The sequence below is a fragment of the Mercurialis annua genome, linkage group LG2 (genome assembly GCF_937616625.2).
Source record: "Mercurialis annua linkage group LG2, ddMerAnnu1.2, whole genome shotgun sequence".
Classification (NCBI taxonomy): domain Eukaryota; kingdom Viridiplantae; phylum Streptophyta; class Magnoliopsida; order Malpighiales; family Euphorbiaceae; genus Mercurialis; species Mercurialis annua.
Window position 1 is genome coordinate 37,141,780 of NC_065571.1, and position 24,713 is coordinate 37,166,492.

At 39.4% G+C, this 24,713-nt stretch overlaps 1 protein-coding gene across 1 annotated transcript; it reads left to right on the forward strand.

Moving 5' to 3' along the window:
• Positions 1–22,704: 22,704 nt before the first annotated feature.
• On the forward strand, positions 22,705–24,447 carry LOC126669593 (uncharacterized). Its single transcript, XM_056104769.1, has 4 exons — positions 22,705–22,729; positions 22,835–23,143; positions 23,236–23,323; positions 23,396–24,447. Exons 1-4 carry the CDS (start codon positions 22,713–22,715, stop codon positions 24,170–24,172), a joined length of 1,191 nt encoding a protein of 396 aa, XP_055960744.1. The 5' UTR covers positions 22,705–22,712; the 3' UTR covers positions 24,173–24,447.
• Positions 24,448–24,713: the final 266 nt, after the last annotated feature.

Genomic DNA, 24,713 nt, shown 5'->3' on the forward strand with positions numbered 1-24,713 from the left:
ATCAAATATAAACCCAAGTTTATATTTATAAATTAAATTAACAAAATAATAATCTATTTTAAACAACGGAACTCAATAACTCCAATTCTAAATAACCCAAGTTACAAACCAAAAACTTAATCATTTTAAGTTAATAGAAGTTTAGGGACTAAATTGCACTTTAGCCAATTAGGGACTAAATTGTACTTTAGCCAAATTGATATCCGAAATCAAAATAATTGCTTTTGTTTATAATTAAAACCCTATATAAAGTTACTAATCAAAAATCCACTTAATAAGGTTATAACTAAGTTCAGGGGCTAAATTGTAATTTAGCCAACTTTTGACAAAACGACATTGAAGGCAAATATAACTACCCGAGTAATTATATTAACTTAATTTATAATTATCTATCATTTCCACTATTTAATTTATTTTCAAAATAAAACCCAAGTTATTAGTTTAAAGCAAAAGGTAAAGTTTAACTAAAAGGATTTGATTGATTACACAAAATAATTGGGTGATTAAAATGACCCATTCACCATCTCTTTTGATTCAAACAAACCATTTCCCTCCATTAACACAAGTTACAGTAATCATCACGTTTAAACCCCAAGCCATCCAAAATCTTATACCAACTTGACAAAGCAACATAATTCATAAATGAACAACACACTAATCACCTAATCAAACCCATAAACAGTAGCATAGTAGAAGGAATTCAAATCAAAACCATGGCAGAAACTTAACAACGAAACCAAGAACAATCAATTTACTACGGATCCGAGAACCAAATGATGAAACAACTCAATCTAAAAGCTTGATCTATTAACTACTAATCATACCAAGGGATCCATAATCAAAAGACAAGCAAAACAAAACCAAAAGAGGAAGGGATGGTTCGGCAGAAACATATAAACAAGAACAGAACATAGGCAAAACAGAAAACGGAAACCGTACGGCGAATGGAAACGAGGTCGATCACGTACCGTTCAACGAAAATGAGGTGGGGAATCGAAGGTATATGAGTCTAGAACGTCTGAGATCAAATGGAATCAGTTTCGATCTAGAAACGAGAGAGAACGATCAAAAACACTGAAAGTCGTTCAAGAGCAAAATCTGGAAATCAAAAGAAACAGAAAACTTACCGAACAGCGATCTTTGGAAGATGATAACAGCTCCGATATTCAGCGAAATGACAAGAGGAAAACGGCTAGGGTTTCAGTGATGAGTGGTGAAGATTTTCTGTTTAGAAGTCGAGCTGATATAACGAGAGGAAGTAGGTCGAAAACAGGTTGGAAGTGGGCTGGGCGAAGGGGTCCGAAAGAACAACTGTTCTCGAACGGGAATGGCCATTTTTGGCCTGATCCCGTTCGAGAAAGGGCCTGGTCTCGAACGAGACCAGGCCTGCAAATGGATTCTCGTTCGAGAATCCTTGGATTCTCGAACGAGAATCATCGTTTTTCTCAGGTCTCAAATGAGACCTGAGTCAAACGAAAGTGGTTCAACCACTTCGGCTGAACCACAACCCAAAGAAGAAATTTTATATATTTTTTTTTAACCGAACCAAAGATGAATCGAACCACCATTAACTTACGAAAATTCAAATACTCCTCAAAACACATCCGGAACCACGTCGGAAAAATAACAAAATAAATTCAAAATTTTACGGGATATTACATTCTCCCCAACTAATTAAAAATTCGTCCTCGAATTTAACACGATAAGCAATTACCATTAGAACAACACGTAACACAAGTAAAAATCATAAAAGTCACAGAAATCAAGATATTGTACCTCACGGAAATAGAAAAGGATAGCGATTCCGCATACCCAACTCGGTCTCCCAAGTACACTCCTCTACAGAATGATTGCGCCAGAGAACTTTAACCATCAGAATCTCCTTGTTCCGCAATTTACGCACTTGCGTATCAACAATCTCAACTGGCTGTTCCTCATAGGACAGCTCCTGGTCAATCTAAACACTCTGAGGCACAATCACGTGTGAAGGATCAGAAATGCACTTTCTCAACATAGAAACGTGAAACACCGGATGTACTAACGACATGTCTGGCGGTAGAACCAGACGATAAGCCACAGCTCCAATCCTCTCCGAAATCTCATAAGGACCAATATACCTCGGTGCCAACTTTCCCTTGACACCAAAACGAACCACGCCTTTCATAGGCGAAACCCGAAGAAACACAAAGTCCCCCACCTGAAACTCGATGTCTTTCCTCTTCGGATCTGCATAACTCTTATGCCGACTAAAAGCTGTCTCCAACCTCCGTTTTATCAACGGTACCTTCTCTGAGGTAATCTGAATAATCTCAGCTCCCGAGAGTTTACGCTCTCCGACCTCCTCCCAACAGATAGGAGATCTACACTTGCGCCCGTACAAAGCCTCATACGGCGCCATCTCGATACTCGCGTGGTAACTGTTGTTATAAGAAAACTCAATCAACGGCAAATGAGTATCCCAGCTACCCTGAAAATCGAGAACACACATCCTGAGCATATCCTCCAACGTCTGAATAGTCCTCTCAGACTGACCGTCAGTCTGAGGATGAAAAGCTGTACTGAAATCCAACCGAGAACCCAAGGATTCCTGTAACGCTTTCCAGAACCTCGAAGTAAACACAGAACCTCTGCCTGAAACAATAGAAACCGGTACACCATGCAAACTGACAATCCTGTCGATGTACAACTGAGCCAACCTCGAAGCAGTATACGAAACCTTAATCGGAAGGAAATGAGCTGACTTGGTCATACGGTCAACTATCACCCAGATGGAATCGTATCCCTGTCGAGTACGTGGTAAACCAACCACAAAATCCATAGCAATCCGCTCCCACTTCCACTCTGGAATAGGTAGTGGTTGCAGATAGCCAAAAGGTCTCTGATGTTCCAGCTTCACCTGCTGGCAAGTCAGACACTTAGAAACATACTCAGCGACATCCTTCTTCATCCCGCTCCACCAGTAGGTACCCTTAAGATCATGGTACATCTTAGTAGAGCCCGGATGAACACTATAAGCAGACTTGTGCGCTTCTTCCAGAATCTGGTCCCTCGAACCATCTGAATCCGGAACACACAATCTCGAACCATGTCTCAGAACACCATCCACAAATGTAAATTCAGGATTTCCATCCTGCTGAACCTCCTCAATAATCCGTTTCAACTGTGAATCCTCAGCTTGTAAAGCTTTGATCCGATCAATCAAAACGGGTTGCACTTGCAACTGTGCTAACAAACAACCAGTCTGAGAAATCTGAAATCCATAGCCTGAAGCTATCAAACTGTGCCACTCTCTAACCATGGGTCTACGCCCAATCTCAGAAATATGAGCCAAACTGCCTGAAGACTTGCGACTCAACGCATCGGCTACCACATTAGCCTTACCAGGATGGTACTGAATAGTACAGTCGTAGTCTTTCAGCAACTCTAGCCACCTCCTCTGCCTCAAGTTCAATTCTCTCTGATCAAAGATATATTTCAGACTCTTATGATCAGTGAAAATCTCACAAGTAGCACCATACAAATAATGCCTCCAGATTTTCAGCGCAAAAACCACAGCTGCCAACTCTAAATCATGCGTAGGGTAATTCACCTCATGCTTCTTCAACTGTCTGGAAGCATAGGCAATCACCTGTCCATGTTGCATCAGAACGCAACCCAAACCAACCCGAGACGCATCACAATACACTGTGAAACCATCAATGCCAGAAGGCAATGCCAACACCGGAGCTGTAGTCAAAATCTCCTTGAGCTTCTCAAAACTTGCCTCGCACTTGTCAGTCCACTCAAACTTGACACCCTTCTGTGTCAGTTTAGTCAAAGGTGCAGATATTCTGGAGAAATCTTGCACGAACCGACGATAGTAGCCAGCTAAACCCAGAAAACTTATGATCTCGGTAACTGACCTTGGCCTTTGCCAATCCATGACCGCCTCAATCTTCTTCGGATCAACCTTGATCCCATCTTTTGACACCACGTGTCCTAGAAAGGTAACCTGATCCAACCAGAACTCACATTTTGAGAACTTAGCGTACAACTGATGCTCACGCAACGTCTGTAGTATAGTCCTTAAATGGTAAGCATGCTCCTCCTCACTCCGAGAATAGATCAAAATGTCATCAATGAAGACGATAACAAATTGATCCAAAAACGGCTTGAACACTCTGTTCATCATATCCATAAATGCTGCTGGTGCGTTCGTCAGACCAAAGGACATAACCAGAAACTCAAAATGTCCATAACGAGTCCGAAAAGCAGTCTTAGGCACATCTGCATCACGGATCCGTAGCTGATGATACCCAGACCTCAAATCAATCTTGGAAAAACACTTCGCACCCTGCAACTGGTCAAACAGATCATCGATGCGAGGAAGAGGATATCTGTTCTTGACAGTAGCCTTATTCAACTGTCTGTAGTCGATACACAGCCGAAAGGAACCGTCTTTCTTCTTTACAAACAGAACTGGAGCACCCCACGGAGAAGTACTCGGTCTGATGAACCCGCTATCCAACAACTCTTGTAACTGGTCCTTCAACTCCTTCAGCTCTGCAGGAGCCATCCGATACGGCGGTATCGAAATCGGAGCTGTACCAGAAACCACGTCAATGCAAAACTCAATATCACGATCAGGTGGTAATCCAGGCAATTCCTCTGGAAATACATCAGTGAACTCATTCACTATCGGAACACTATGCATATCACCACTACTAGTCTCCAAATCATGAACCACAGGAAGAAAACCCTGGCAACCCTTGCCTAACATCCGCTTCGCCTTGATGGCGGAAATCAGATTCTTAGGTGTCTCTGCCTTTTCTCCCTGAAAGGAAAAAGGTAGATCACCTGGAATCCTGAACTCGACTGACTTCCCTCGACAGTCAATAGAAGCATAATGGCGTGACAACCAGTCCATCCCCAAGATAACATCAAAAGAAAGAACGTCAAGTACAATCAAATCAGCACATAATTCTCTACCCTGAATAACCACTGGACACGAAGGATAAACAACGTCCACTACTACACCTTCAGACATAGGTGTAGACACAGCTAGAGGTTCACTCAAAACAGATGGTGCTCTACCCAATTTCCCAGCAAAACAAGTAGAAACAAACGAATGGGTCGCACCCGCATCAAATAATACCAAAGCATCAGTAAAAGAAATCGGGATGGTACCTTGCACCACAGCGTTTGATGCACGCGCATCCTGAGGAGTAAGTGCGAACACTCTGGCCTGACCCTGCGGCTGCTGCTGCGAACTCTGTCCAGTACCATAACCGTTGGAACCTCTACCGCCGTTACCACGGCCACCAAAACCTCTGCCACCAGAACCACGGCCCCGCTGGCCACCAACAGATGCTGCAGGTTGAGAGTACCCTACAGACTGTGTAAACGCAGGTCTCTGCTGCTGATAAGATGACTGCGCCACACTGGAGTTAGACATCTGCTGCCCAGATGTCGGACACTCCCTAGAAAAATGACCCGGCTGGCTACAAGTGAAACAACCTCCAGGAGCTAACTGGCACTGACCATAATGCCTACGTCTGCAATTCTGGCAGAATGGAATGTTCGATCCACCACTGTACCCGCGTCCTGAACCACGGTTGCTCCCACTGCTACTGGAACTGTACGGAGCACTCCTGGCACTATGCCTCCCTTTGTTGTGAGTCCGTCGACTCCCCCTGTTGGCCTGAGAAGAGCCACTGTAGTAATTCCCACTACTATGCTGCACTGGGCCTGTTGCCCCCCACTAGGAACGTCACTCTTTCCCTTTTGATTCTGGAAAGGGTCAGAGATCGTTCCAAACTGAACCATCGAATTCTCCATCCGTCGCGCACTATCCACTAACCGGGCAAACTCCATGTTTGTCCCTATCAGTAAAGGGAGAAACTCCGAGCCTAAACCCCTAATATAACGGTCGTTCACTCGCTCTTGATCACCCTGAAGATCTGTAGCAAACCGCCCCAAACGTACAAACTCAGTAGTGTAGTCTGTCACCGATCTATCCCCCTTCTTCAAAGTGAGCAGCTTTTCTCTGAAACTCTCAGTAACAGAGAAGGGTAGATAGTAACCTCTGAACCTGATCACAAAATCAGTCCAAGACAAAGTATCCATAACTGGCCTGATGTTATCGCGATACCAATCCTTAGCTGGACCCTTCAGCGACATCTCCACAAGCATCATTGATTGGCGATCAGAAGCTTGAATCCTCTGACTGTTGTACTCAAATTCCTCCAAAAAGTCCAGAGCATCCCCAGTACTATCAAAAGAAGTCGGATTCAACTTCAAGTAGATCATCACCAACTCTCTGTCCGTCGGAATGTGACCGACACCAGCAAGTCCACCAACACCAGCTACAACACCAGCCTGAGGTTGATGTTGCTGCGCTAACTGACCCAGTATATTACACTGATTCTGCAGTAGAGCCTGATTGTTCTGCATCTCGACAACGCCAGCCAAGAAAGTAGTGAAGTCGAACGCTTGCATATTTGGTGCTTGTTGCACCTCTGGTGCCTGCTGCACATTCGGTGCCTGAACACCTGCTGCACCACGTCCTCTAGCTCCACCTCTACCGGCACCAGCTCCTCTTCCTCTACTAGCACCTCTACCTCGACCACGTCCAGCATTAGCCTGAACTGGTGGTACGTTCTGATCGACTTCCATGGAAATCGCATCATCAGCCACAGCTTCTTGCTCTGCCGCAGCACGAGCACGAGTACGAACAACGTTGTCCATATCCTAAGATTGAACAACAACAATTTAAATAATAGATATTTCATACCCAAGTATGAACAAAACAAACAACATACAGGATTTCCCAAGAAATCAACAGCAATAAAATGTTCACCCAAGTGAAATAAAATTAACATTTAACAACATCAAATTAACATACAATGACTGACTCGACGCACTCCTATTGGTGTAGGCAGAATGTTTTTAAAATCAAAAGATGACGTTTTTAAAGACATGACAGAATCCTATATCCGCAGTAGTTCCTAAGACACAACCATACTTAACAGAGTAAACACATAGCAAGCAATGGCCTTGGTTTGAAACCAAAGCTCTGATACCAAGTTTGTCACGACCCATTTTCATGAATCGCGACCGGCGCTAGGGTATGGGTAATGTAGTACCTAAACCCGTAGCTAGCCTTTCATTTAATTCATAAACACATAAACCTGCAGAAAACCAATGCTCGGGGGCAACCGAGACTTCAGCCTAAACTAGCAGTTATAATAATCAACAGTTAATATAACATGCTTATTCAATTTTGAGTCTAAAATAGGCATAACATAAATAATCCGAAATAAATACATAACATGCAAGAGCAATATAACCAGTCAGACCAATCCGACAAACAACTGTAACAATAATAAAGACGTCTAGTCAACTACTGCGGTCTAAGAATAAAATAGTTTGACAGTTTATCAAAATAAATGGAACCTCCGAGGAAAAGTAAATGCGGAGATCACCAGACTCTCTCAGATCATAACCCTGGGAAAAATTGGGAAAACAACGGGGTCAGATATACTGAGATGAGTTCATACCACTATTTACATTTATTAAGTGGAAAACCTTTAAAACGTTTAAAACATTTAATAACGATATTACAGATAATAGTTGGAACCCTAATCCACAATTCTAAATAATAATCATAATCCAATAGGTCTGGTCCCGAGAGCTGAGCTACACCGAGTTACCACTGACCACACTTATACTAGAGTCCCGAGAGCTGAGCTACACCGAGTTACTCTACCTTGTCCCGAGAGCTATGCTCACACCGAGTTACCACATTTCCATAAATACCTGACCCAGATCAATACCGGTGCGCACGCAGTCCTAATGATGCCCATTAGGTAGCATGTTCCAACTAAGAGCCATAATATAAAAACAGTTCGAAATATACGTACAGTATATATATTTAATATTAAAATAACAATTTACTTAATAAAGCGGTAAATAGTAAATATAAACTCACTGCTTGCTAATCCGCATGAAATACCGGCAAGCAACTAACTCTGATTCGCCTCTGAAGCACGAACAGTAGACGAGTCTAGACAAATAAAATAATTATTAAAATCAGACCCTAACTCTAAAGAGTACTAGACACCACATAAGACTAGCACAATAAACACGTCGTAAATAAACAATCCAAAGCACACACAAATACAATCAAAAGGTAATAAAGCCCAATTAATATAAGTCTATTGAGTTCCCGCTTAAAATCCAATTTATAAATATTATTTAATAACTTTAAATAATAAATAATTTCCAAATAGTGGGTTAGCCGAGTTATCACAAACTACCAAGCTAATCTCACTTGTCGGGTGACCCAAGTCGAACCCGATTCAAAACGTTTATCAAATATAAACCCAAGTTTATATTTATAAATTAAATTAACAAAATAATAATCTATTTTAAAAAACGGAACTCAATAACTCCAATTCTAAATAACCCAAGTTACAAACCAAAAACTTAATCATTTTAAGTTAATAGAAGTTTAGGGACTAAATTGCACTTTAGCCAATTAGGGACTAAATTGTACTTTAGCCAAATTGATATCCGAAATCAAAATAATTGCTTTTGTTTATAATTAAAACCCTATATAAAGTTACTAATCAAAAATCCACTTAATAAGGTTATAACTAAGTTCAGGGGCTAAATTGTAATTTAGCCAACTTTTGACAAAACGACATTGAAGGCAAATATAACTACCCGAGTAATTATATTAACTTAATTTATAATTATCTATCATTTCCACTATTTAATTTATTTTCAAAATAAAACCCAAGTTATTAGTTTAAAGCAAAAGGTAAAGTTTAACTAAAAGGATTTGATTGATTACACAAAATAATTGGGTGATTAAAATGACCCATTCACCATCTCTTTTGATTCAAACAAACCATTTCCCTCCATTAACACAAGTTACAGTAATCATCACGTTTAAACCCCAAGCCATCCAAAATCTTATACCAACTTGACAAAGCAACATAATTCATAAATGAACAACACACTAATCACCTAATCAAACCCATAAACAGTAGCATAGTAGAAGGAATTCAAATCAAAACCATGGCAGAAACTTAACAACGAAACCAAGAACAATCAAATTACTACGGATCCGAGAACCAAATGATGAAACAACTCAATCTAAAAGCTTGATCTATTAACTACTAATCATGCCAAGGGATCCATAATCAAAGGACAAGCAAAACAAAACCAAAAGAGGAAGGGATGGTTCGGCAGAAACATATAAACAAGAACAGAACATAGGCAAAACAGAAAACGGAAACCGTACGACGAATGGAAACGAGGTCGATCACGTACCGTTCAACGAAAATGAGGTGGGGAATCGAAGGTATATGAGTCTAGAACGTCTGAGATCAAATGGAATCAGTTTCGATCTAGAAACGAGAGAGAACGATCAAAAACACTGAAAGTCGTTCAAGAGCAAAATCTGGAAATCAAAAGAAACAGAAAACTTACCGAACAACGATCTTTGGAAGATGATAACAGCTCCGATATTCAGCGAAATGACAAGAGGAAAACGGCTAGGGTTTCAGTGATGAGTGGTGAAGATTTTCTGTTTAGAAGTCGAGCTGATATAACGAGAGGAAGTAGGTCGAAAACAGGTTGGAAGTGGGCTGGGCGAAGGGGTCCGAAAGAACAACTGTTCTCGAACGGGAATGGCCATTTTTGGCCTGATCCCGTTCGAGAAAGGGCCTGGTCTCGAACGAGACCAGGCCTGCAAATGGATTCTCATTCGAGAATCCTTGGATTCTCGAACGAGAATCATCGTTTTTCTCAGGTCTCAAATGAGACCTGAGTCAAACGAAAGTGGTTCAACCACTTCGGCTGAACCACAACCCAAAGAAGAAATTTTATATATTTTTTTTAAACCGAACCAAAGATGAATCGAACCACCATTAACTTACGAAAATTCAAATACTCCTCAAAACACATCCGGAACCACGTCGGAAAAATAACAAAATAAATTCAAAATTTTACGGGATATTACATTCTCCCCAACTAATTAAAAATTCGTCCTCGAATTTAACACGATAAGCAATTACCATTAGAACAACACGTAACACAAGTAAAAATCATAAAAGTCACAGAAATCAAGATATTGTACCTCACGGAAATAGAAAAGGATAGCGATTCCGCATACCCAACTCGGTCTCCCAAGTACACTCCTCTACAGAATGATTGCGCCAGAGAACTTTAACCATCAGAATCTCCTTGTTCCGCAATTTACGCACTTGCGTATCAACAATCTCAACTGGCTGTTCCTCATAGGACAGCTCCTGGTCAATCTAAACACTCTGAGGCACAATCACGTGTGAAGGATCAGAAATGCACTTTCTCAACATAGAAACGTGAAACACCGGATGTACTAACGACATGTCTGGCGGTAGAACCAGACGATAAGCCACAGCTCCAATCCTCTCCGAAATCTCATAAGGACCAATATACCTCGGTGCCAACTTTCCCTTGACACCAAAACGAACCACGCCTTTCATAGGCGAAACCCGAAGAAACACAAAGTCCCCCACCTGAAACTCGATGTCTTTCCTCTTCGGATCTGCATAACTCTTATGCCGACTAAAAGCTGTCTCCAACCTCCGTTTTATCAACGGTACCTTCTCTGAGGTAATCTGAATAATCTCAGCTCCCGAGAGTTTACGCTCTCCGACCTCCTCCCAACAGATAGGAGATCTACACTTGCGCCCGTACAAAGCCTCATACGGCGCCATCTCGATACTCGCGTGGTAACTGTTGTTATAAGAAAACTCAATCAACGGCAAATGAGTATCCCAGCTACCCTGAAAATCGAGAACACACATCCTGAGCATATCCTCCAACGTCTGAATAGTCCTCTCAGACTGACCGTCAGTCTGAGGATGAAAAGCTGTACTGAAATCCAACCGAGAACCCAAGGATTCCTGTAACGCTTTCCAGAACCTCGAAGTAAACACAGAACCTCTGCCTGAAACAATAGAAACCGGTACACCATGCAAACTGACAATCCTGTCGATGTACAACTGAGCCAACCTCGAAGCAGTATACGAAACCTTAATCGGAAGGAAATGAGCTGACTTGGTCATACGGTCAACTATCACCCAGATGGAATCGTATCCCTGTCGAGTACGTGGTAAACCAACCACAAAATCCATAGCAATCCGCTCCCACTTCCACTCTGGAATAGGTAGTGGTTGCAGATAGCCAAAAGGTCTCTGATGTTCCAGCTTCACCTGCTGGCAAGTCAGACACTTAGAAACATACTCAGCGACATCCTTCTTCATCCCGCTCCACCAGTAGGTACCCTTAAGATCATGGTACATCTTAGTAGAGCCCGGATGAACACTATAAGCAGACTTGTGCGCTTCTTCCAGAATCTGGTCCCTCGAACCATCTGAATCCGGAACACACAATCTCGAACCATGTCTCAGAACACCATCCACAAATGTAAATTCAGGATTTCCATCCTGCTGAACCTCCTCAATAATCCGTTTCAACTGTGAATCCTCAGCTTGTAAAGCTTTGATCCGATCAATCAAAACGGGTTGCACTTGCAACTGTGCTAACAAACAACCAGTCTGAGAAATCTGAAATCCATAGCCTGAAGCTATCAAACTGTGCCACTCTCTAACCATGGGTCTACGCCCAATCTCAGAAATATGAGCCAAACTGCCTGAAGACTTGCGACTCAACGCATCGGCTACCACATTAGCCTTACCAGGATGGTACTGAATAGTACAGTCGTAGTCTTTCAGCAACTCTAGCCACCTCCTCTGCCTCAAGTTCAATTCTCTCTGATCAAAGATATATTTCAGACTCTTATGATCAGTGAAAATCTCACAAGTAGCACCATACAAATAATGCCTCCAGATTTTCAGCGCAAAAACCACAGCTGCCAACTCTAAATCATGCGTAGGGTAATTCACCTCATGCTTCTTCAACTGTCTGGAAGCATAGGCAATCACCTGTCCATGTTGCATCAGAACGCAACCCAAACCAACCCGAGACGCATCACAATACACTGTGAAACCATCAATGCCAGAAGGCAATGCCAACACCGGAGCTGTAGTCAAAATCTCCTTGAGCTTCTCAAAACTTGCCTCGCACTTGTCAGTCCACTCAAACTTGACACCCTTCTGTGTCAGTTTAGTCAAAGGTGCAGATATTCTGGAGAAATCTTGCACGAACCGACGATAGTAGCCAGCTAAACCCAGAAAACTTATGATCTCGGTAACTGACCTTGGCCTTTGCCAATCCATGACCGCCTCAATCTTCTTCGGATCAACCTTGATCCCATCTTTTGACACCACGTGTCCTAGAAAGGTAACCTGATCCAACCAGAACTCACATTTTGAGAACTTAGCGTACAACTGATGCTCACGCAACGTCTGTAGTATAGTCCTTAAATGGTAAGCATGCTCCTCCTCACTCCGAGAATAGATCAAAATGTCATCAATGAAGACGATAACAAATTGATCCAAAAACGGCTTGAACACTCTATTCATCATATCCATAAATGCTGCTGGTGCGTTCGTCAGACCAAAGGACATAACCAGAAACTCAAAATGTCCATAACGAGTCCGAAAAGCAGTCTTAGGCACATCTGCATCACGGATCCGTAGCTGATGATACCCAGACCTCAAATCAATCTTGGAAAAACACTTCGCACCCTGCAACTGGTCAAACAGATCATCGATGCGAGGAAGAGGATATCTGTTCTTGACAGTAGCCTTATTCAACTGTCTGTAGTCGATACACAGCCGAAAGGAACCGTCTTTCTTCTTTACAAACAGAACTGGAGCACCCCACGGAGAAGTACTCGGTCTGATGAACCCGCTATCCAACAACTCTTGTAACTGGTCCTTCAACTCCTTCAGCTCTGCAGGAGCCATCCGATACGGCGGTATCGAAATCGGAGCTGTACCAGAAACCACGTCAATGCAAAACTCAATATCACGATCAGGTGGTAATCCAGGCAATTCCTCTGGAAATACATCAGTGAACTCATTCACTATCGGAACACTATGCATATCACCACTACTAGTCTCCAAATCATGAACCACAGGAAGAAAACCCTGGCAACCCTTGCCTAACATCCGCTTCGCCTTGATGGCGGAAATCAGATTCTTAGGTGTCTCTGCCTTTTCTCCCTGAAAGGAAAAAGGTAGATCACCTGGAATCCTGAACTCGACTGACTTCCCTCGACAGTCAATAGAAGCATAATGGCGTGACAACCAGTCCATCCCCAAGATAACATCAAAAGAAAGAACGTCAAGTACAATCAAATCAGCACATAATTCTCTACCCTGAATAACCACTGGACACGAAGGATAAACAACGTCCACTACTACACCTTCAGACATAGGTGTAGACACAGCTAGAGGTTCACTCAAAACAGATGGTGCTCTACCCAATTTCCCAGCAAAACAAGTAGAAACAAACGAATGGGTCGCACCCGCATCAAATAATACCAAAGCATCAGTAAAAGAAATCGGGATGGTACCTTGCACCACAGCGTTTGATGCACGCGCATCCTGAGGAGTAAGTGCGAACACTCTGGCCTGACCCTGCGGCTGCTGCTGCGAACTCTGTCCAGTACCATAACCGTTGGAACCTCTACCGCCGTTACCACGGCCACCAAAACCTCTGCCACCAGAACCACGGCCCCGCTGGCCACCAAAAGATGCTGCAGGTTGAGAGTACCCTACAGACTGTGTAAACGCAGGTCTCTGCTGCTGATAAGATGACTGCGCCACACTGGAGTTAGACATCTGCTGCCCAGATGTCGGACACTCCCTAGAAAAATGACCCGGCTGGCCACAAGTGAAACAACCTCCAGGAGCTAACTGGCACTGACCATAATGCCTACGTCTGCAATTCTGGCAGAATGGAATGTTCGATCCACCACTGTACCCGCGTCCTGAACCACGGTTGCTCCCACTGCTACTGGAACTGTACGGAGCACTCCTGGCACTATGCCTCCCTTTGTTGTGAGTCCGTCGACTCCCCCTGTTGGCCTGAGTAGAGCCACTGTAGTAATTCCCACTACTATGCTGCACTGGGGCCTGTTGCCCCCCACTAGGAACGTCACTCTTTCCCTTTTGATTCTGGAAAGGGTCAGAGATCGTTCCAAACTGAACCATCGAATTCTCCATCCGCCGCGCACTATCCACTAACCGGGCAAACTCCATGTTTGTCCCTATCAGCAAAGGGAGAAACTCCGAGCCTAAACCCCTAATGTAACGGTCGTTCACTCGCTCTTGATCACCCTGAAGATCTGTAGCAAACCGCCCCAAACGTACAAACTCAGTAGTGTAGTCTGTCACCGATCTATCCCCCTTCTTCAAAGTGAGCAGCTTTTCTCTGAAACTCTCAGTAACAGAGAAGGGTAGATAGTAACCTCTGAACCTGATCACAAAATCAGTCCAAGACAAAGTATCCATAACTGGCCTGATGTTATCGCGATACCAATCCTTAGCTGGACCCTTCAGCGACATCTCCACAAGCATCACTGATTGGCGATCAGAAGCTTGAATCCTCTGACTGTTGTACTCAAATTCCTCCAAAAAGTCCAGAGCATCCCCAGTACTATCAAAAGAAGTCGGATTCAACTTCAAGTAGATCATCACCAACTCTCTGTCCGTCGGAATGTGACCGACACCAGCAAGTCCACCAACACCAGCTACAACACCAGCCTGAGGTTGCTGTTGCTGCGCTAACTGACCCAGTATATTACACTGATTCTGCAGTAGAGCCTGATTGTTCTGCATCTCGACAACGCCAGCCAAGAAAGTAGTGAAGTCGAACGCTTGCATATTTGGTGCTTGTTGCACCTCTGGTGCCTGCTGCACATTCGGTGCCTGAACACCTGCTGCACCGCGTCCTCTAGCTCCACCTCTACCGGCACCAGCTCCTCTGCCTCTACTAGCACCTCTACCTCGACCACGTCCAGCATTAGCCTGAACTGGTGGTACGTTCTGATCGACTTCCATGGAAATCGCATCATCAGCCACAGCTTCTTGCTCTGCCGCAGCACGAGCACGAGTACGAACAACGTTGTCCATATCCTAAGATTGAACAACAACAATTTAAATAATAGATATTTCATACCCAAGTATGAACAAAACAAACAACATACAGGATTTCCCAAGAAATCAACAGCAATAAAATGTTCACCCAAGTGAAATAAAATTAACATTTAACAACATCAAATTAACATACAATGACTGACTCGACGCACTCCTATTGGTGTAGGCAGAATGTTTTTAAAATCAAAAGATGACGTTTTTAAAGACATGACAGAATCCTATATCCGCAGTAGTTCCTAAGACACAACCATACTTAACAGAGTAAACACATAGCAAGCAATGACCTTGGTTTGAAACCAAAGCTCTGATACCAAGTTTGTCACGACCCATTTTCATGAATCGCGACCGGCGCTAGGGTATGGGTAATGTAGTACCTAAACCCGTAGCTAGCCTTTCATTTAATTCATAAACACATAAACCTGCAGAAAACCAATGCTCGGGGGCAACCGAGACTTCAGCCTAAACTAGCAGTTATAATAATCAACAGTTAATATAACATGCTTATTCAATTTTGAGTCTAAAATAGGCATAACATAAATAATCCGAAATAAATACATAACATGCAAGAGCAATATAACCAGTCAGACCAATCCGACAAACAACTGTAACAATAATAAAGACGTCTAGTCAACTACTGCGGTCTAAGAATAAAATAGTTTGACAGTTTATCAAAATAAATGGAACCTCCGAGGAAAAGTAAATGCGGAGATCACCAGACTCTCTCAGATCATAACCCTGGGAAAAATTGGGAAAACAACGGGGTCAGATATACTGAGATGAGTTCATACCACTATTTACATTTATTAAGTGGAAAACCTTTAAAACGTTTAAAACATTTAATAACGATATTACAGATAATAGTTGGAACCCTAATCCACAATTCTAAATAATAATCATAATCCAATAGGTCTGGTCCCGAGAGCTGAGCTACACCGAGTTACCACTGACCACACTTATACCAGAGTCCCGAGAGCTGAGCTACACCGAGTTACTCTACCTGGTCCCGAGAGCTATGCTCACACCGAGTTACCACATTTCCATAAATACCTGACCCAGATCAATACCGGTGCGCACGCAGTTCTAATGATGCCCATTAGGTAGCATGTTCCAACTAAGAGCCATAATATAAAAACAGTTCGAAATATACGTACAGTATATATATTTAATATTAAAATAACAATTTACTTAATAAAGCGGTAAATAGTAAATATAAACTCACTGCTTGCTAATCCGCGTGAAATACCGGCAAGCAACTAACTCTGGTTCGCCTCTGAAGCACGAACAGTAGACGAGTCTAGACAAATAAAATAATTATTAAAATCAGACCCTAACTCTAAAGAGTACTAGACACCACATAAGACTAGCACAATAAACACGTCGTAAATAAACAATCCAAAGCACACACAAATACAACCAAAAGGTAATAAAGCCCAATTAATATAAGTCTATTGAGTTCCCGCTTAAAATCCAATTTATAAATATTATTTAATAACTTTAAATAATAAATAATTTCCAAATAGTGGGTTAGCCGAGTTATCACAAACTACCAAGCTAACCTCACTTGTCGGGTGACCCAAGTCGAACCCGATTCAAAACGTTTATCAAATATAAACCCAAGTTTATATTTATAAATTAAATTAACAAAATAATAATCTATTTTAAAAAACGGAACTCAATAACTCCAATTCTAAATAACCTAAGTTACAAACCAAAAACTTAATCATTTTAAGTTAATAGAAGTTTAGGGACTAAATTGCACTTTAGCCAATTAGGGACTAAATTGTACTTTAGCCAAATTGATATCCGAAATCAAAATAATTGCTTTTGTTTATAATTAAAACCCTATATAAAGTTACTAATCAAAAATCCACTTAATAAGGTTATAACTAAGTTCAGGGGTTAAATTGTAATTTAGCCAACTTTTGACAAAACGACATTGAAGGCAAATATAACTACCCGAGTAATTATATTAACTTAATTTATAATTATCTATCATTTCCACTATTTAATTTATTTTCAAAATAAAACCCAAGTTATTAGTTTAAAGCAAAAGGTAAAGTTTAACTAAAAGGATTTGATTGATTACACAAAATAATTGGGTGATTAAAATGACCCATTCACCATCTCTTTTGATTCAAACAAACCATTTCCCTCCATTAACACAAGTTACAGTAATCATCACGTTTAAACCCCAAGCCATCCAAAATCTTATACCAACTTGACAAAGCAACATAATTCATAAATGAACAACACACTAATCACCTAATCAAACCCATAAACAGTAGCATAGTAGAAGGAATTCAAATCAAAACCATGGCAGAAACTTAACAACGAAACCAAGAACAATCAAATTACTACGGATCCGAGAACCAAATGATGAAACAACTCAATCTAAAAGCTTGATCTATTAACTACTAATCATGCCAAGGGATCCATAATCAAAGGACAAGCAAAACAAAACCAAAAGAGGAAGGGATGGTTCGGCAGAAACATATAAACAAGAACAGAACATAGGCAAAACAGAAAACGGAAACCGTACGGCGAATGGAAACGAGGTCGATCACGTACCGTTCAACGAAAATGAGGTGGGGAATCGAAGGTATATGAGTCTAGAACGTCTGAGATCAAATGGAATCAGTTTCGATCTAGAAACGAGAGAGAACGATCAAAAACACTGAAAGTCGTTCAAGAGCAAAATCTGGAAATCAAAAGAAACAGAAAACTTACCGAACAACGATCTTTGGAAGATGATAACAGCTCCGATATTCAGCGAAATGACAAGAGGAAAACGGCTAGGGTTTCAGTGATGAGTGGTGAAGATTTTCTGTTTAGAAGTCGAGCTGATATAACGAGAGGAAGTAGGTCGAAAACAGGTTGGAAGTGGGCTGGGCGAAGGGGTCCGAAAGAACAACTGTTCTCGAACGGGAATGGCCATTTTTGGCCTGATCCCGTTCGAGAAAGGGCCTGGTCTCGAACGAGACCAGGCCTGCAAATGGATTCTCGTTCGAGAATCCTTGGATTCTCAAACGAGAATCATCGTTTTTCTCAGGTCTCAAATGAGACCTGAGTCAAACGAAAGTGGTTCAACCACTTCGGCTGAACCACAACCCAAAGAAGAAATTTTATATATTTTTTTTAAACCGAACCAAAGATGAATCGAACCACCATTAACTTACGAAAATTCAAATACTCCTCAAAACACATCCGGAACCACGTCGGAAAAATAACAAAATAAATTCAAAATTTTACGGGATATTACACATCACTACAAAAAAATTGGCTTCTTGTGACAAAAAAATATGTGACAAACTATATTTTGTCATAATAAATAGGTTAGTTGTGACAAAAAAAAAATATTTTGTCACAATGAGAGTTCAATGAAATGATGTTGCGACAAATACATATTGTGTCAACCATTTTTGTCACTATAAAAAATAATTATGTTTGTTGTGACTAACTATTTTGACAAAAACATGTTTTGTCGCCGTAATTTAAAATATTTTTATTATGACAAAATTATTCTTATCATAATATTTAAAAAAGTTGTGACAAATTTTATTTTGCAGCAATTAGATATATTTTGTCACTATAAAAATTAATTACGTTTGTTGTGACAAAGTATTTTGCCAATAAAAGATATTGTAATAAATTAATATTGTGTCAAATTTTGTCGTCACTTATAAAAAAGTAAATATGTCTTTGTGACAACGTATTTTGCCAAAACAAATGTTTTGTTTTCGTATTTTAAACCTACAGTTATAACGACTGCATATGAACCTGATGTCAACCTTATGTCAACCTTATAAAACACAAAATAAACACAAAATAGAGTATGAAAAAGGAAGTGCAGAAAATATATATGTTAAGGAATAACTCGAAAAAAACTCTTTCCACTACTGTTTATTGCGTCAAATTTATTTGTCAATAAAAAAAGTAAATTTGTTTTTCTGACAAAATATTTTGCCAAAACAAATGTTTGGTTCCGATATTTTAAAAAGACAGTTATAATATTTATTGTGTCATATTTATTTGTCACTATATAAAAAAGTAAATATATTGTTATGACAAAGTAATTTGCCAAAACAAATGTTTTGTGCCTGTATTTTAAACTATAGTTATAATAACCGTAAATAAACCATTTATTGACCATATGTCAACCTTATGAAACACAAAATACACACAAAATAGAGAAAGAAAAACTAATTGCAGAAAATAAATGGTAAAATAGAAAATATATACAGTTATAATGATAAAATAAATTTTAGCATAATATTTAAAGACTTTTGTAACGAATTTATTTTTTCAGCAATTAATTAAACTTATATAATGTTGTGATAATTAAATATTGTGTCAAATATTTTTGTCACTATAACAATTAATTGTGTTTGTTCTGACAATGGGTTTTGACAAAAACTGTTTTGTCACTGTATATTAAACATACAGTTATTATGATAAAATAAATTTTATCATAATATGTAAAAATATTGTGAATAATTTTATTTTTCAGCAATTACGCGAAATTAAATGATATTGTGATTAATAAATGTTTTGTCACCATGGAATTGAAAAAAAAATTTATGATAACAGGTTTAAATGGGTTATAAAATTATATTTTATTTTGATAAAAAAAGGTATATGAAAATTAAGATTCAAATATCCAAATTAGGTTAATCGAAGCACTCTTCATTAGGGAAAAACTTTTTTTGCTGAATATTGACACCACACTACCGCATCAATTCCATACGTTTGTACACTTCTCACGCCGCCGCACTTTCATTGATTTTGTGTTTGTTGATGCTTATTTGTCCAGGTATTTTTTAACTTATGAAAAGAGACTAAATTGATTAATGTAGGATGAATTTCACATTCAAATTGCTTATTTGTTCAATTGATAATTTAAATTTTTAACTGATTCGTACAAACTCGAAAGTCGGGCTTCTAACTCGACGACTTATCACCTATTCTCGAGTTTATTAGCTCAGTAAAAACAAGAACTCGAGATTTTGCTTCCATTTCGTCGAGTATTAAGACGTACATCAAGTTTGTGCTTTGACAGAGATAAAAAAGTCGAGTTAAGGATGTAACTCGTCGACTATTAAGCATGACATCGAGTTTAACATTGCAAACGACGTATAAACTCGAGTTAAGTTTAAAAATTCGTCGACTATATAGCCTGACCTCGAGTATGTTTTAACAGTAACGCTAACCAAATGTTAGCCTTGTTTTAGAACTGCAGGTAGTTCAGGGAAAGAAATTGGATATATTTTTAAAATAGCTAACGGTATCTGATTTGTAATGGGTAAGTTTTAATTATATTTTCAATTGATAGATTTGTACCAAATATTGATGTTGCCTAATATATTATTTTGGAATTAAAGGGACGCCATCAGACAAAAGTTGGATGACGTCGTACCGATTTAGTTCATGTTATATTCAAGGGGTCAAAAATTTTCTGAATGTTGCAAAAGACTTTACTGATTCAAATGGCAGAGTTCGATGTCCATGCAAGAACTGCATCAATATTTATTTGAAGCCATTGCAAGAAGTCAAAATGGATCTATATCAATATGGAATTAGTGAAAACTACACAAACTGGGTGCACCATGGTGAGACTTCTCAACCTCGTGATAGTTTAGATGGCTCTATTAATTCGGACAATGAATTGGAGGACAGTGGAAATGATGTTTCAGAAATGTTAGATGATATGTGTAATGAAACTTTTATGGACACCGACATGGAAGACAGACTTCCCAATCAAGATAATAACATGCTAGAAGGAGAAGTAGCAAAATTTGCTAAATTGTGGAATGATTCTCATTGTGAACTATATCCTGGAAGTCAAAAATATTCAAAGCTCTCTTTTCTTCTTAAGATGATTAATATCAAAGCACTCACAAATTCTAGTAATAAGTCATTTTTTTCGAATTTGGAGTTGTTCAAGGATGCACTCCCGAGAGGAGAAACCCTTCCAAGCTCAAGTTATGAGGTTAAAAAATTGATGCGTGATTTAGGACTCGGTTACGTAACTATTGATGCTTGTGTAAATGATTGTGTGCTATTTTGGAAGGAAAATGAAAATCTTGACACGTGTCCAACTTGTAAGGCCCCTAGATGGAAATTAGGTTTCGGAAAACGCAAGAAGGTTGCTCAAAAAATTCTTAGACACTTCCCTTTAGTACCTAGACTTCAGAGGTTATTTATGTCTAAAGATATTGGTGAAAATATGAGGTGGCATAAGAGAAACGTGTAGATGATGATACGATTAGACATCCAGCTGATGCTACGGAATGGAAAGATTTTGACCAGAAATATGCTTGGTTTGGCAAAGATGCTCGTAACGTGCGACTTGGGCTTGCTAGTGATGGATTTAACCCTTTTGGAAATATGAGCACGAGTTATAGCATGTGGCCGGTGATTGTGACGCCATATAACTTACCACCATGGAAATGCATGAAGGAGAATTTTTTGATGTTATCTTTGCTTATTCCTGGTAAGGAATCTCCCGGAAATAATATCGATGTATATTTAAGGCCATTAATTGATGAGTTAAAAGAGTTATGGAAGACCGGTGTGACAACATATGATGCATATAGCGGTAAGAATTTTCAATTACATGCTGCATTATTATGGACAATAAATGACTTTCCAGCATATGGAATGTTATCTGGATGGAGCACAAAAGGAAAATTGGCATGTCCTGTGTGTAATAAGTGGACGTGTTCGCTAACATTAAAAAATGGAGTGAAGCAATGTTACATGGGTCATCGGAGATATTTACATGCCCAACATTCTTGGAGAAAAAGCAGAAAATTTGATGGCAAACCAGAGCACGGGTCAAAGCCTGAAGAGTTGTCAGGAGATGAAGTTCTAAGGCAATTAGATTTGCTTCCAAAAAGCCTTGTTTTTGGGAAGACACCTAACCAAAAAAAGCGTGCACGTGGTCCTGAAGAGCTCAATTGGACAAAGAGAAGTATATTCTTTGAATTGCCTTACTGGAAAACATTAAAATTACGTCATAATTTAGATGTAATGCATATTGAGAAGAATATATGTGAAAATATATTGGGTACGTTGATGAATATTGATGGAAAATCTAAGGATAACATTAAGGCTCGAATGGATTTAGAAGCAATGGGTATAAGAAAAGAGTTACATTTACAGCAAAAGGGAAATAAATTTTTTATGCCACTTGCTTGTTATACATTACCGAAGCCTGAAAGGAGAAAGTTTTGCGAATGGTTGCAGTCAATCCGGTTGCCAGACGGATATGCTTCCAATCTTTCTCGATGTGTAAGTGTTCAGGACTGCAAAGTTATGGGGATGAAAAGCCATGATTATCATATATTCTTGCAACGGTTACTTCCAGCATCAATTTGTGGGTCTTTGCGTAGTAAGGTTTACACTGCATTATCAGAGTTGAGCTCTTTCTTTAAGGAGCTTTGTTCGAAGACTTTAAAAAGATCTACAGTTAAAAAGTTGCAGAGCGATATCATTTTGATAATATGTAAACTTGAGATGATATATCCTCCATCTTTTTTCGTGGTAATGATGCATTTGGCAATTCATCTGTCACGTGAAGTAGAATTAGGAGGCCCTGTTCACTATTGGTGGATGTACTTTATTGAGAGGTTAGTTGATAAGGAAATTTTATTTTTAGTTTTCTTGCTGCAGTTTTAACTAATTTTTATATATCTATATGGTTTATTCACATTTACAACAAATTTGTTGTGCAGGTTCTTACGTACTTTGAAAAATTATGTACGTAACTTAGCTCGACCGGAGGGTTCAATTGCTGAAGCGTATATCACTAAAGAATGTTTGAACTTTTGTTCACTGTATTTTCATGGGGTTGAGACAATATATAATCGCGTTGAGAGAAATAATTTTCCTGTGCAAATAGGAGTGGAAAATGGATTTTCCATATTTTCAAACAATGCAAGACCTTTAGGAGCTACAGAATATAAAACGTTATCCCATTCTGATTTTGAAAAATTGCAGTGGTATGTGCTTAACAATTGTGAGGATGTTGATGAATATCTTAAGTAAGTTATTTTGTTTTGAAAAAACAAAGACTTTAGAGTTTCAAAATAGCTTTATTTTACACTTTTTATCTAATTTTATAAACGTTGTGCAGGATTCACATTGAAGAATTACAAAAGGAAAGTGTTATAGATGTGCAAAAAAGACACCAGGCAGGATTTTCCAGTTGGTTCAAGGAGTGTGTAAGTATGATGCTATAAAAGTACTAAATATTGAATTATGCCTCTAATTTCACCATTAAACTTATTTTTCAGGTTGGACGCTTACGTGCTACTGGTTTGGTTGCAGCAACAGATCATATATATGCGTTGGGATTAGGTCCTGATATACGAATTGCTAGGTACAGTGGGATAATTGTCAATGGAGTTAGGTTTCACACAGTTGAGCGTGATAATTTTCGTCGGACTCAAAATAATGGAGTTTCAGTTACGGGAGAGCATAAGTCGAAAGAAATCGAGTTTTATGGTGTGCTAACAGATATCATTGACCTCCAATATGTTAATGGGAATCATGTTTTCTTGTTTAAATGTGATTGGTGGGATGTTGGCGATAAAAATGGAATTAAAACAGATGGCAACTTAGTTTCTGTTAATGTGAGCCGTAAATGGTATACAGGTGATTCTTTCGTGTTGAGTTCTCAAGTACAGCAGGTTTTTTATGTCAGCGATATGAAAAATGGAGGTCATTGGAAAATTGTGCAAAAATCATTTCACAGGAATATATTTGATGTGCCAGAAAAGGAAAAAGTGTGCAATGAAGATTCAATATTGAATGATGAGCCCTATCAGCAATACGAGGCAGATAATAGTCATGAAGTCGATCAAAATGGTGGTGAAAATTTGGAACTCTTGCATCCTATAGATGTATTACCGGATGAAGTTGATGTTGGTCAAATGTTTCAAGGTCAAAACTCAAACCCGATTTATTCTAGCGATGAGGAGGATGATACTACGATCAATTATGATGATGCCGACACTGATGTACTAGAAGACTCAAATGACAGTGACAATGAAGACGAAGACGATGATTAGTGACTGAAATTTACCGCTTATTGAACTCTTTTTGGATTCTTGTAGCTTGTTTGAAAGTATGAATTTTACTGAGAGATGCTTTTTTATATTGCCTTGAATGTAGATTGTAGAATTTTGGTGTTTTATGGCAGTAGTTATGCAGCCCAACATGAAATTTGTGGAAAACTGGATAGCAGAAACTCGATGTGTTGATGAAAACTCGTCGAGATATTAGCCACACATCGAGTTTGAACTTATGGAATTATATATGAGATATCAGCCAAACATTCAATTGATTCCTTTGGTTTAGTTTGATTTTAAGGTTTGGTATAATACCAATTATTTTTTCTCAATTTTGTACTTCTACTATAGAACCGAACAGAAAAATAGAATTGAACTCCTGCCTTTTAATATAACTATTGACAATTCACAATTTTGCGGAAATTTGCTAAAACACTACACATATTGTAATTACCTGTTTTTACACATACTCTAAAATATACTTCAAATAAGAAATAAATGGACATTTATGTCCTCCAAGCAAAATAAAAGTGTGACAAAA

Coding starts and splice junctions, on each gene's coding strand:
- LOC126669593 (XM_056104769.1), top strand. Junction 23,144..23,235: donor GATGTTGATGAATATCTTAA/GTAAGTTATTTT, acceptor AACGTTGTGCAG/GATTCACATTGAAGAATTAC. Junction 23,324..23,395: donor CCAGTTGGTTCAAGGAGTGT/GTAAGTATGATG, acceptor CTTATTTTTCAG/GTTGGACGCTTACGTGCTAC.